This window comes from Andrographis paniculata, unplaced genomic scaffold, assembly GCF_009805555.1.
Source record: "Andrographis paniculata isolate CXL003 unplaced genomic scaffold, ASM980555v1 Contig34END, whole genome shotgun sequence".
NCBI classification, from domain to species: domain Eukaryota; kingdom Viridiplantae; phylum Streptophyta; class Magnoliopsida; order Lamiales; family Acanthaceae; genus Andrographis; species Andrographis paniculata.
This window is the reverse complement of record NW_026137567.1, coordinates 5013686-5026708: the sequence shown is the minus strand read 5'-3', so window position 1 is coordinate 5026708 and position 13023 is coordinate 5013686. Positions and strand designations below refer to the sequence as shown.

Here is a 13023-nt window from a genome sequence, read left to right as displayed (position 1 = left end):
CCTCCCTGTTCATTTATGATGCGTTCTGGGTAGAAGACGGTTAGTTTTCTCTGAGAATTGGGGCTTTGGTTGTTTAGGTTCAGAATTTTACAGAGTAGAGCTGTATTTGGCAAGAATTAGATCTCAGGGAAAGAGTGCGTGTCGAGTGTATTTTGGCGCTACGTTAGTATAAAAATTATTGACAACCCCAAGCAAGCAAACCTCGTCCGTCCGAGTTGGACTTCTTTCCATCCACCTCACTGCCTCCACACCAGGCCAGTTCCCTCTCTCTCTGTACCTCTCTCTCTCTCTACCTATCAGTTTCCCTGACCCCTTGTATGTATTAACAGAAGACAGGCCATACAATCCAGCAGGAGTTGAATGTTTATTCAATTCATTACCAACGCTTGTATTGATTGTTGATTTAGGGATTTGGGGGCTGTGGGTTTCCTCGGATGTGAATTGATTTAAATTTGTTGCTCAATTCTTGATGAAATTGAACTTTTGTAAAGCTTTTGGTGGGATGATTGGGAATTTCTAGATTTTTGCTAACTACGAGAGAACTGATGGATTGAGGTTTTTGTCGCTTGTTTATAGATAGGTGATGTGTTCTTGTTAAAGTTTCTAGTTCAGTTATGCTGAGGATAGTTAGAACATTTGCCTTTTTAAAGATTTTTAGGAACAATTGGTTTTATGATTACATGTTTAGGAATATGACTGAAGTATTTATCTATTTGTTACCAAATTTGATGATTTTTGTTCAACTGTCAGGAAACCCTAACCCCAGTCTACTTTTCCTCCCACTCATTTATTGATTAGTGCAGTTTGGTTGAGATTTGTATGCATCTGTTTATGGAGTGTAATTCTGAGCTACTTTTGTTTTCTATCCGCCCTATCCCTGATTTTTGCATTTCACTTGAATGGTGTTCTGTGTTGTTGTCATTCACCTTCTGATATTATCATCGATTCCTCTGACATGAATTGTTTTTAACCCTTTGGAATGATCTAATGAGTATCTACATTAAGTATGAAATCCTATCTTTATATCTTTAGTTGAATTATCATCCTGCATATACATACCTGTTCTTCAGTCGAGTTAATCGCATTTTTAGTTAGGGGTTTTGCAGTAGAAGGTGTCAATGCTGCTGTTTATCATCATTCTTGTGCAGATAATGGATTAATGGATTTACTGTAAACCAGTATCTTGGAATCCAATCATGGATTCTTCATTTCTTTCTTTCTTTCTTGTTCAGGGCAACAATACAGTCTTACAGATATGAGAAATTGCAACTTCATTCATTTAAATCCATTTAATCTTTCTCTAGTAGATTAAGTGAGTTTCTGACAGTAGACATACAATTTTTCTCCTATGCCGAATGATCAGGTTCGCAGAAATTTCCAACTACAAAACTCAAGCTGTTCTAACAAGAAGATCGATAGGCCATAGAGTTTGCAGTCTTATACTCCAATGGGACCTGGGGAAGAAGGCACGCCTACAAAGTCTTCCAAACCTGCATCCTCGGTGCAGGTTTATTTTTCAAGAGTATCTATAATTTTCATCGTTGTTTACGTGTGGTTTTCTATTAAAATCCCTAAGCTTCTTGAGACTAACTAAACTGAATGTACAGGAAGCTCCAAGTATGCCTGCTACACCTGCATATCCCGATTGGTCGAGCTCTATGCAGGTTTTATATACTTATCCAGATTGAATCTCTTTGATCTTTCATTCTTTGGTTTAATCGAATATAATCATACCATTCTTTCACAGGCCTTTTATGGTGCTGGAGCAACGCCGCCATTCTTTGCTTCAACGGTTGCTTCCCCCACTCCACACCCATTCCTATGGGGAGGCCAGGTAAGTATGATGAACTATGGGGCTTTTAGTCAGTAATTCGATGAAAATTTTAGCTCCCGAGATCTAAATTTGAATTATTTTGCAGCATCCTCTGATGCCGCCTTACGGGACACCGGTTCCATATCCGGCGCTGTATCCTCCTGGAGGAGTCTACCCTCACCCTAACATGGTTGCGATAATAGTTTAAAGTGATTTTGTCGATTTGGGATGAAAAATCTTTGATCTAAGGTGTTTGTTCTGTTCTCTTTTCAGGCACCAGGCAATGCACCTGGAATTCAAAATCCTGCGAGTGTACATGGAAATATCGGATTGGATGCAAAAGCCACCGAGGGAAAAGAGCGGGCTTTAGGCAAGAAAGCCAAGAGGACAGCCGGGCTCGGGGGCAAGGCAGGAGAAAGTGGAAAAGCTGCTTCGGGATCTGGCAATGATGTTGGCACGCAAAGGTCGGTCATTCAAGATCGATTAATTCTAGCCTTTCTAATGTGATTTTATAAGTGTATATTCATTGTATGTGAATTAATCGATGAACAGCGCCGAGAGTGGGAGTGAAGGCTCATCGGATGCGAGCGACGAAAATGATCAGGTCTTTTGTTCTACGACAATTGTTTTTGTCTTTCGACAGTTTGTTCTGAAGCAATTCTTCGATCTATATTGTAGGAATTTCCCGCGACCAAGAAAGGGAGCTTCGACCAGATGCTCGCCGATGGTAAGAATTTCAAGTGCCAATTTTGTTTTTCTTGATCTAGTTTCGATTCTGAGACTGTCCCGTGAAAATGTCAGGTGCTAACGCACAGAACAATGCGATTCCATCGAATTCTCAAGCTCCGGTCCCTGGAAATCCTGTACCTTCTGGACCTGTGACTAATCTGAACATTGGAATGGATTTGTGGAACCCGGCTGCTGGCTCCGGGTCGATGATGCTGCGCCCGAGTCCGCCGGGCGTTTCTCCGGGGAATCAATCTGGCTATGTTAGTGATCAGTGGATTCAAGTAAGTCCCCTTTTATTGTTTTTCTATACATCAAAATACACAGAGAAATGGAAATACGAGCTCGGATTTCACAGGACGAGCGCGAATTGAAAAGGCAAAAGCGAAAGCAATCCAACCGGGAGTCTGCTCGGAGGTCAAGATTACGCAAACAGGTTTGCGCCGTTGGCTAAATTTCGATCTACATTCGACTCTGGAAAAGCGATTGCTTACTACTACTCTTTTCGAATTCTTCGATTGCAGGCCGAGTGTGAAGAGCTGCAGCAGAGGGTGGAGTGTCTGATCAGCGAGAACCGAACTCTCGAAGAAGAACTTCAGAGGCTTAATGAGGAGTGCAAGAAGCTCGCTTCTGAGAACAACTCCATCAAGGTCCTCTCTCTCTCTCTCTATATATATATATATATGTGTGTGTATATATGCTACATGATCTGATTGCACCAATATTTGACAGGAAGAGCTAACAAAGCTTTGTGGATCAGATGACGTTCAGACAATGTAATAAAGCAGCTGCAGCCTCTCTGTGTTTGTCTCTCTGGTAGCAAGAAAGATGAGAGTTTAATTTACCTACTAATACCACACCATTAACGAATGTTGTTTAGTCTTATAGTATTATAGAGATCTCATTTGGGTCTGTCTGTTTTGTCTGTACAATTTAAGTTGTTGGATTTCCAGTGATTTGCTTGCTGTTGATGAAATAGGGTTTTTTTTTTTTTCTTTTCATTTTTTTGGAGGGGTTTGATCTAATTGGAAATAGTTTCTGCTTCTAATTAAAGACTAGGACAGACACGTAGACTGACAGATGGACTAATACTTCCAAGATGACGTGGCGACGATAGGCCTATTGTGCCAGCAAAGCAGCATCTCGGCCTGACGTTTCGCCACGTGGAATCCTCTGACTTGCACTCTTCTCAGCAGACACTCGGCTTGAAACTCCGCGAATTGGCTCGACCCGACTTGTCTCAGCCCCGCCGCCACCAGCGCCTCCTTACACGTCATTCCGCGGCGGGCCTCCGCCGCCGCCGCCGCCACCATCTCCAGAATCTTGGGGAACACGACGTATTTCTCGATGTTCTTCATCCAGTCTCCGGCGCCGTTGATGGTGGCTGCTTCCAGGGATTCGAGTAGAGTGGAGTAAAACTCCAGGCCTTCGATCACAACCTGCCGATAAGAGGAAGGCCCGGAGTTCATCTGACCTTCGGCGTCGACGTTCACCACCACGCTCGGGGAGATCTGCCGGAGATTGGTCAGGAACCCAATTCCGGCGCGGCGGAAGACCGCCGGCGATAAGATGGCCGCCACTTTCTCGCCGTGTGTGAATTTCATCGCCTGGAAATTTAGGTACTCGAAGGCTTTCATCGAGATGAAATCGATTTCACAATCGATGTTCAATTCTCGCGCGAATTGAGTCAAATTCTCCCTGATCAGCGCCGACTCGACGGCGTAATCGTCGGAAACAACGGCGGATATTCGCAGCGCCGGCACGGCGGCGCCGGCGCGCTTCCTTGATTCTGCCTTTTCGGCGAGCGCCTTCATGAACGAAGCCCACTGCCCACCCAAACCGACGTCGAAATCGACGACGTGGACATTATTGAAGGCCTCCAAAGCTTCGAGTACGGCCTGGTTCGCAGCGAAGCTGGAGAACATCGGTATCGGAGATATGCTGGAGAAGGTCTTCTGAGCTTTAATAGTTTCGATGATCTCCATAGAATCCGGCTGCCGGAGATCGGGTCGGGTCGACCCGGGAAGCATGGACCGGAGCGCTTCCTTGAAATAGAAGGCGGCGCGCTGGAGAGGCTCGCCGGCGGGGGAGCCGAGCCGCGGATTGAGCCGCGCCAGTATCGCCTGCCCTAACTGAAGCGAGTTGGTGTCGAAGCACTCGGCGAGTCGGATCAAATCGTCGAACTCGGAGCCGCCGGGGCAGACGGACTCGAAAATATTAGGGTTATGAAAAATCGGCACGGCGGGGTACGGCGGCGGAATTTCAGCGGCGAGGCCGAAATCAGCCGGCAGAAACTGATTCGTGTCGAAGGCGTTAACCGGCGGCGGCGGCAAGTCGGGGAAGGCGGAGTAGGAGTTGTTGGCCGGAATCTGGGGGTCGTAAGCGGAAGCAATTCCCGGCGGAGGTTTGGAAACAGGGGCAGAATCGTCATTCAAGCCCAATTCTTTCATCAAGGAGTCCCAATCGTCGAGGCGGTGGTCTGCAAAAGGGTCGTCCTGGTCGGAGCCGGCGAGGGAGCGGTGAGTGGCGTTAATGGCGGCGGCGGAGGGAAGAGGCTTCCGGGAAACGGGGCTGGGGCTCCGGCGGAGGTCGAGGACGGATTTGGGCTCGGTGGCGAGGGTGGATGGGGTATGAGGTGGGTTGTGGTCGGAAAACGGTACTTTCATTGCTTTGCTTGAAGGGGAAAAGTAGAAAATTGGAAAGGAAGAAAGGAACAAGGTCAAGGTGTAAAGAGAAGGATAGGACACAGACAGTCAGCAGTTTGCAAAGTTATGGTGGCGTCGCCAAGAGGAGGGCTGATCATTGTTGCCCTTTTATCTTTGCGTGTCTTGAGACTGGGCGGATCGGTGATTCTTGCGAGATCCAGGGATCTGGGAGCCAGGTGTGTCTGTTGATGCCGCTGGCGCTGAGGGTCCCTGGACCTCCCAAGAATCAGAGATAAAAAGACGATGATGGATGTAAATAGCTGAATTATTATCATTTTTTTTTATTTTTATTTTTATTTTTTTTTTTTTACTTTAATAGAAGCCGGCGCTTTTACCTAAGGAATGCATTTTGAGTAAATTCCAATCTATAAATTAGGTGGTTTAACAAAGTAAATTAGGTGAATCATAGGTAGCAAATGTTACGATCTTACTATTACAAATTTACTAAACACGCCAGCCATCAGATCATCTTTCACGAGAGTTTGAATTATTATTATTTGTTAAAATAAATGTAATTAGTGTGTATTGTGTATCCATGTATACAGTGAAATCAACAATTATAGTAGCTACCATATGAATTATTGCAGATGATATGAATTTTTAATTTATGCAATTATGTTTATATTATATTATATTATATATATGCTTTATTTGTTAATTTATAAGTGCGAGTTATATTTCCGTGTTTAGATAGTTAGGCAGGCTTAACATCAAGGGCTTTTGAGAATGAATTCTTGAAATAAGTTAGGATTGACAGTTGACAAACGAGTGATCCATTATTATAATTCATATTATTTCACTACCCTACATACAAATCAAAGATTATATTTCCTCCGTCTCATATCTATATACTCAGTTGCTTTTTCACGGAGTTTTAGAAATACTATTACTATTATATTGGGATAAAATATAAATAAAGTTAAAAAAACTAAATTAATTATATATTTGTATAATATATTGTAAATTAGAAGGGTATTTGTAATGTTAAGTAGATTGTACAATTACTAAAAATAGATAAATTATTAAGGGACGGAGGGAATACAAAATTAAATATTGAATAAAATATTTTATTGTAAACGGAATAATAATAATAATAATAATAATAATAATAATAATAATAATAATATCCTCATCTATGCATGGTTCACCTAGGGATAATAGTTGAAATTATGAAATTATTTTTTAATTTCATATTTAATCAAACCTACAAAATTTTAATATATATATATATATATATTAACAAATAAATGAAAAGGAGAGGTCCTCCTCCCTCGATCGAGACCAAATGGTTGTAGTGATGATTCTTGTGTGGTGTACAGTGAGTCATGTCATGTCCAAAGCTTTTTTTCCTTTTTTTTTTAAATAATAATAATAATAATAATAATAGAGGTGGAAATGTGTCCACCACTTTTCTTTCATTCCTTTTTCAACTTCTCATTTTTATTTTTTATTTTTTCATATTAATTCTACTAATTAATCAAACCATTTAGTTCTTGATTAATTATAAATTAAATGTATCAAAAAGCCTCCAATGTATTTATATATGTATGGTAACTCAATCCTATCTACATTTGCTACAAGGAAATTTTTACATTTCTAAAGCATAGCATATAATCATATTTCATTGCACGTTTGAGTTTGTTTAATTGCAATTTAATTTGAACGGAATAATTTATAAAAGTATATATATTTAAATAATTTTTATTTGTCCCGATGGATGGAGCTACTGTGAGCAAGGGGACTGGAAAAGGAATTAAGTGGCAGAGTAGATAGATATATTCGAAGGAATTGATGATGACGATAATGATAATGATAATGATAATACATATCTATATATCTGTCACAAAATATAATTTGATTGTAAGTATCATTCATTCACTCTCTCGACAAGCAGCATATTATTATTATCTTTATCTGTGATCCCTTCCCTTTTTTGATCATCTAATCATCGATCAATATTGTCGACTTCATTTCCTTTAATATGCACACCTAATTAAACATTTTAGTTTATTTTATTTATTATTATAGTTTATTGTTTACTATCTCTCATTTGTAGATAAATAAATAAATAAATAATAAATATGACAATTATTTATATTATTTAACATGGTATCAAAATCATAGATCTGGTATTCGAGTCTGATCTAAGATTAGTTATCGAAAAAAGAGAGCTTAATATTGTCACAAGCATGGTGAAAGGAACAGAACTTTAATTTGGTGTGCAAGAATATATTCTGCTGGAGACAATACACAACCAATTGCATGCATGTATATATATATATATATATACATTTGTGTATATAATTAATTAATTAATTAATTAATTATATATCTCCTTTTGTTTTTAACGTTCTAACTTTATTATTGGTAAAGCTTCCTCCACTTTCTGAAAGATGTTTTCCAGCTCTCTTTTTCTCTTTTTAATTAATTAATTATATTAATCGTAATCAATCAATCAACATATATTTATATATATATACATAAGAAAATTAATTAATTAATTAATTAATTAATTAATTATAAAACATGGATGGGATCATCACCTAAAATACATTTGGCAGCCATTAATGATGATCCATATTACATCATTTTATGCTCCAACCTTTTGCTTCTGAATAATTAGTATATACAGTCTGATATATATATATATATACATATATTTATATTTATATATTTTTTAAGAGAATGATCTGATGAATGTGCATATTTTTTAGTTATATCTTCTAGAGGCTTATTATAGAATTATTAACTGTAGGCATGCGTGATTCATGCCTATCTCAAGATTTTTTTATTTATAAAATCTCAGGTTCTTTTTTTTTTATATATATAAAAATATATAAATTATATAATTCTTTGTAAAATATACTATTATTTTATATATATATATATATATATAATACAAACCAAACAAATGGAAGATGATTATTGATTGTATGTGAAAAGAATATGTTGGGGAGGCTGTGCCTGTGGGAGACATTTTAATTAATTAATTAGAATGGATGAGGATTATTTTATTGTTATAGGTTTGATACTTGTATTTGTAAATTGTAATACTATAAAATTAATTATGAATAATTATATATCTGGTTACAGAAAATAAATTTTATTGTAAAAATTTTAATACTGCTCAGCAACGAAGTTTACAACATAATTTTATTGTTTTTTGTGACTAATTCCTAAACCAACCAAAAATTTCAAAACACTCTCAAATATATTTTAGCACAACCTTAGTTTTTTCAAAAAATAAAATATTATTTATAAATTAGGATCCATGAAACACACCATGGTAATCTCTTCCTCGTCTTTGGAAGTATCTTTAAATATATATTTTTTTTTAATAGAAAACAATGTTTGGGTATATTATTTTGATTGGAAAATATAGTAAGTAGAATAAAACTAATTAAACCATACTTATTTATTCTCAACAACCACAAACATATACATATACTAAGTACAAATATTTAATATTATATATATATATATTTTATTTAAGTATTACAGGGCTTTGATACCTGTCCGATGCGCAGAATGACTATCATACCTAAAAATTGATCAAACTTAAAAAAATATATATATTATTAATTCATTTATCCGCAAACAAAAGCCCAACAAAAATAACAATACATGCATCGTGTGTGTATATATATATAATTGAATACGCGGTTGTATGATCTCTAATATAATACATTGGCCAAAGAATATTTCTCTCTGGAATATTTCACAAATTTCAAATTTACCTTTTCAATTCTCTTGTGACGTAATATAATATATATAGAGAGATCCATTGTGATCACTATATATTCCTTCACTAATCCTCCAAATTATAATATTCATTAAAAAAAATTAAAAAAAAGCACAAGTTTGACAAAAAAATGAAAGAGACCGACTATAAGAGACACAACGCTATAAGAAAAAATTATTTTTGCAACAAAATTTTTTTGTCTCTAAATTTATTTTTTCCGTTACTAATGATATTAGAGACGGAATTAAGAATGAAATTACGTTAGCTACGTGAATTTTAGGGACATAATTTTGTTACAAATATATTATTTTTTTGTAGTGCAATCACAGTAAGAGAAAGTGTATATATGGATGAATTTGTGTACGTTCTTTAAGAAAAAAGACATTAGTTGGTGGTGGGTTGACTCAATAAATTTTTAGTTTATTCTGTTACCTACATACATACATACACGCCTAAAACGTGGGGTTAAGTCAAAATGCATTAATTACTATTAATTAATTGAGAAGAATATTAGACAGGCAATCAATTAAAGTGTAGTTTGTCACTACTTAGTTGCTAAGTTTCTCCTACACATTCACATCCACATATCTTGCCCCACACGGACTCGCAACATATGTATATATATATATATATATATTCAAATTATTGCTCTAAGCTTGTGCCACACAAAAGACACCCTCAAAAACAGATTCTCATCATCCACTTATTGTTATTGTTGTTATTATTATTATTAATCAATTTTTATTTATATTTTATATTTTAATTTTTATTTATTGAGTGATTTTATATATATATATTATTATTATTATATTAAAACAGACGCAAATCTTGGTTGTAAATATATGCCTAATCATAATTATATAAGTGTTAAAGCAAATAAAGTGTAAAATATCTTAAATATCATTTTTTTAATAAAATAAATAAATAAAATATTGATTAACACATCTCACAATTTATAAAATGACGGCGGTGAAATATGAAATGAAGAATTATTTATTTATTTATTTTATTCAAATAAAAATATTTAAGACATTTTACCATTTAAATTTACATAACTTTTGATGCATAGAGTATTGTGTGATATAACACCAGACCATTTTACACCATAAATAAAACAATAAATATTTATGAATTTATAATAAAATACATGTGGTTATTTACAATTTACTCTTAATTTATTAAATGAACGTTGCTTTTAAAATACAAGCGTTTTTATAAAGCCCAATTCATCCGGCCCATTACAAATAAAGGCCAACAACCCAAAACCTATTGGACTATTCTCAAGCCCAATCAACTCCAGCCCAAATTCTACATCAAGACAGCAAGTCCTGACCGCCCGCCACGTGGCATTTGCGAATGCATGCACAAAGCCACGTACGGTTGGGTACAGTCTGCGCTCCTCGCCGTCCCAAACAAAAGCCACGCCACGGCCGCGGATCTTAACACAAAAATGGCGACCGAAAATTCCCTTCGTGGCATCCTCTGCCTTCTGGTGCTTCTTCTGCCGTCTTCTTTGCTGTGCGCAGCCGCCGCCGGCGATCGTGGAGGAGAAGGCGGCTGCGCGTGGGCGCAGCGCGTGAAGAAGGAGCACAGGAGAAGACTGGTGTCTACCGAGGACGGAGAGATCTCAGCCGTCCGTTTAGCCGATAACATCAAGGGCTCATATTTGCTCCACTTCTTCACCTTGGAGCCCAACTCGTTGCTGCTGCCACTCTTGCTCCATTCAGACATGGTCTTCTATGTCCACACAGGTCTCCAAATCATCAACTGATTAATGATTCTTGCAATCAATATGGTTACGTTCGATGTCATATATTTAATTTTGCTGGGGAATTTGGATTAGGTAGTGGGAAATTAAGCTGGACAGACGATGGTGAACTTAAGAGCGCAGATGTAAGGAGAGGAGATGTCTACAGGCTGCAGAGGGGATCTGTTTTCTTGTTACAGAGCAATTTGGAGACCAAAATCGAGGCTCAGACAGAGAGATTGAAGCTCAGAGTTCATGCCATTTTTGCAGACGAGAAGGATGGGCTTCATGTATTAATAACCAGTTTCACATTCTGATTTTGCTATGTAATTAATGTGTTTGTCTTTTGGTAAATAGGTCTTAACGTTTTCGACCATCATCTGTGTAGGCATCGGAATTCGGGCCGTACACTAATGTCCGAGACATGGTTCTTGGATTCGACAAGAAAGTTCTTCAAGCAGCTTTCCAGGTAGCACTAACATGTATTTCAATGGATTCATTTATTACAGTCTACTTATGTTTGTGGAGTTTGAGGTTGTCATTTTAATTAGGTTTCTGAAGAAGTGATTGAAGAGCTATTCATCGGGATAGATACACCAGCAATCATACACGGGGTGTCCAAAACCGGTCGAACATTGTGGGATATTGAGACCCAATTCGTAATGAAACTTCTGAGGATCAGAAGCTTCGGAATATTAGATTCGAACAAAAAATCGAGGAGAAAATCATCGAAAATGTTCAATCTTTTTAAGGAAGATAAGGATTTTGAGAACTGCAACGGGTGGAGCACGACGGTGACGAAGAAGAAGCTGTCGGCATTGAAGGGCTCCGACATTGGCTTCTTCATGGTCAACTTGACAATAGTAAGCCGTGCTATTGGAAGAATTTGGAAAATTGTTAGAACAAATATTTAATTTTTGAAAATCGTCGAAATTGCGATGTGCAGGGGTCGATGATGGGGCCGCATTGGAACCCCAAGGCGGCGGAAGTGGCGGTGGTTTTAGAGGGCCGGGGAATGGTGAGGGTGGTGTGTCCAGGTGGCCAGAAAGAAACTGCGGCAGCATCGTGTAGGAACACGAGTTTTAATGTTGAGGAAGGGGATGTGTTTGTGGTGCCGAGGTTTCATCCGATGGCTCAAATGGCATTCAACAACGAGACGTTAGTTTTTGCGGGGTTTAGCACGTCGGTGAATCATAATCACCCTCAGTTTTTCGTGGGACAGGCTTCAGTGCTCCAAACCTTGGACAAAGATGTATTGGCTATGTCGTTTAATGTCACAAATACGACACTGGATCAGCTGTTGGCGCCTCAGCGCGATGCGGTGATCTTGAGTTGTGTGTCGTGTGCAGAGGTGGAGCTGAGAGTGATGGAAGAGGAGAGGCAGAGGGAAAAAGAGGAGGAAAGGAGACGGAAAGAGGAGGAGAGAAGAAAAGAGGAAGAACAAGCCCGAAAGAGAGAGGAGGAGGAGGCTAGGAAGCAAGAAGAAGAAGAGAGGAAAAGGCGGGAAGAAGAAGAGGAGGAGGAAAGAAAGAGACAAGAAGAAGAGAGAAAAAGAGAGGAAGAAGAAAGGAAGAGACAAGAAGAAAAGAGAAAAAGAGAGGAAGAAGAAAGGAAGAGACAAGAAGAAGAGGAGAGAGAGAGACAAGAAGAAGAAAGGAAGAGACAAGAAGAAGAGGAGAGAGAGAGACAAGAAGAAGAAAGGAAGAGACAAGAAGAAGAGGAAAAGAAAAAACGAAAAGAAGAAGAAGAAGAGATGAAAAGGGAGGAAGAAGAGAGGAAACGGGAAGAAGAAGAAAGGAGAAAACGGGAAGAAGAAGAAGAGATTAAAAGGGAGGAAGAAGAAAAGAGAAAATGGGAAGAAGAGATGAAAAGGGAGGAACAAGAGAGAAAGAGGAAGGAGGAAGAAGAAGAAGAAGAGAAAAAACGGCAACAAGAGGAGGAAGAAAGGCAAAGGGAGGAGGAGGAGCAAAAGGCCGTAGAAGAGGCCAAACGGAAGGAAAAGGAAAGGAGAAGACGGGAAGAAGAGGAACGGGAGCGTGAAGGAGAAGAAGGCTATGAACCATGGGGAGGCCAATCAGTGGCAGAAACCATGTAATAACTGGATGAACAACAATCGCAACCAATCCTCAAGAAAATCGATTGCCAATGCCGCCTTCAGGCTCTACTATTTTCTTTCCGAATAAATCTGCCTGTCATTTCCTGTGTTGTGTAGTATGTAAAAAGTCTCCTACTGTAATAATCCTCCATCCTTCAAGCAGCCCTTTTCCTTGCAACTGATCTCCAAACACTA

The 13023-nt window shown here is 38.3% G+C and overlaps 3 protein-coding genes across 7 annotated transcripts; 2 read left to right on the top strand and 1 right to left on the bottom strand.

Moving 5' to 3' along the window:
• Nucleotides 1–90: 90 nt before the first annotated feature.
• On the top strand, nucleotides 91–3533 carry LOC127248587 (G-box-binding factor 1-like). 5 transcript variants are annotated; one of them, XM_051271011.1, is made up of 12 exons: nucleotides 91–254; nucleotides 1364–1501; nucleotides 1608–1664; nucleotides 1748–1834; nucleotides 1920–2003; nucleotides 2087–2277; nucleotides 2366–2417; nucleotides 2492–2540; nucleotides 2615–2823; nucleotides 2898–2975; nucleotides 3064–3189; nucleotides 3272–3533. In XM_051271011.1, the coding sequence occupies exons 2-12, from the start codon at nucleotides 1448–1450 to the stop codon at nucleotides 3317–3319; spliced, it is 1035 nt and encodes a 344-aa protein (XP_051126968.1). In that variant the 5' UTR covers nucleotides 91–254; nucleotides 1364–1447; the 3' UTR covers nucleotides 3320–3533. The 5 variants fall into 5 exon arrangements, with proteins under 5 accessions (XP_051126968.1, XP_051126964.1, XP_051126967.1 ...); XM_051271007.1 differs by having other exon boundaries at nucleotides 1364–1522; XM_051271010.1 differs by having other exon boundaries at nucleotides 92–254; nucleotides 1364–1507.
• On the bottom strand, nucleotides 3470–5391 carry LOC127248585 (scarecrow-like protein 15). Its single transcript, XM_051271005.1, has one exon. The coding sequence runs from the start codon at nucleotides 5203–5205 to the stop codon at nucleotides 3625–3627; it is 1581 nt and encodes a 526-aa protein (XP_051126962.1). The 5' UTR covers nucleotides 5206–5391; the 3' UTR covers nucleotides 3470–3624.
• Nucleotides 5392–10388: 4997 nt separating this feature from the next.
• On the top strand, nucleotides 10389–13006 carry LOC127248582 (vicilin-like seed storage protein At2g18540). Its single transcript, XM_051270998.1, has 5 exons — nucleotides 10389–10737; nucleotides 10830–11023; nucleotides 11122–11202; nucleotides 11285–11596; nucleotides 11680–13006. Exons 1-5 carry the CDS (start codon nucleotides 10437–10439, stop codon nucleotides 12826–12828), a joined length of 2037 nt encoding a protein of 678 aa, XP_051126955.1. The 5' UTR covers nucleotides 10389–10436; the 3' UTR covers nucleotides 12829–13006.
• Nucleotides 13007–13023: the final 17 nt, after the last annotated feature.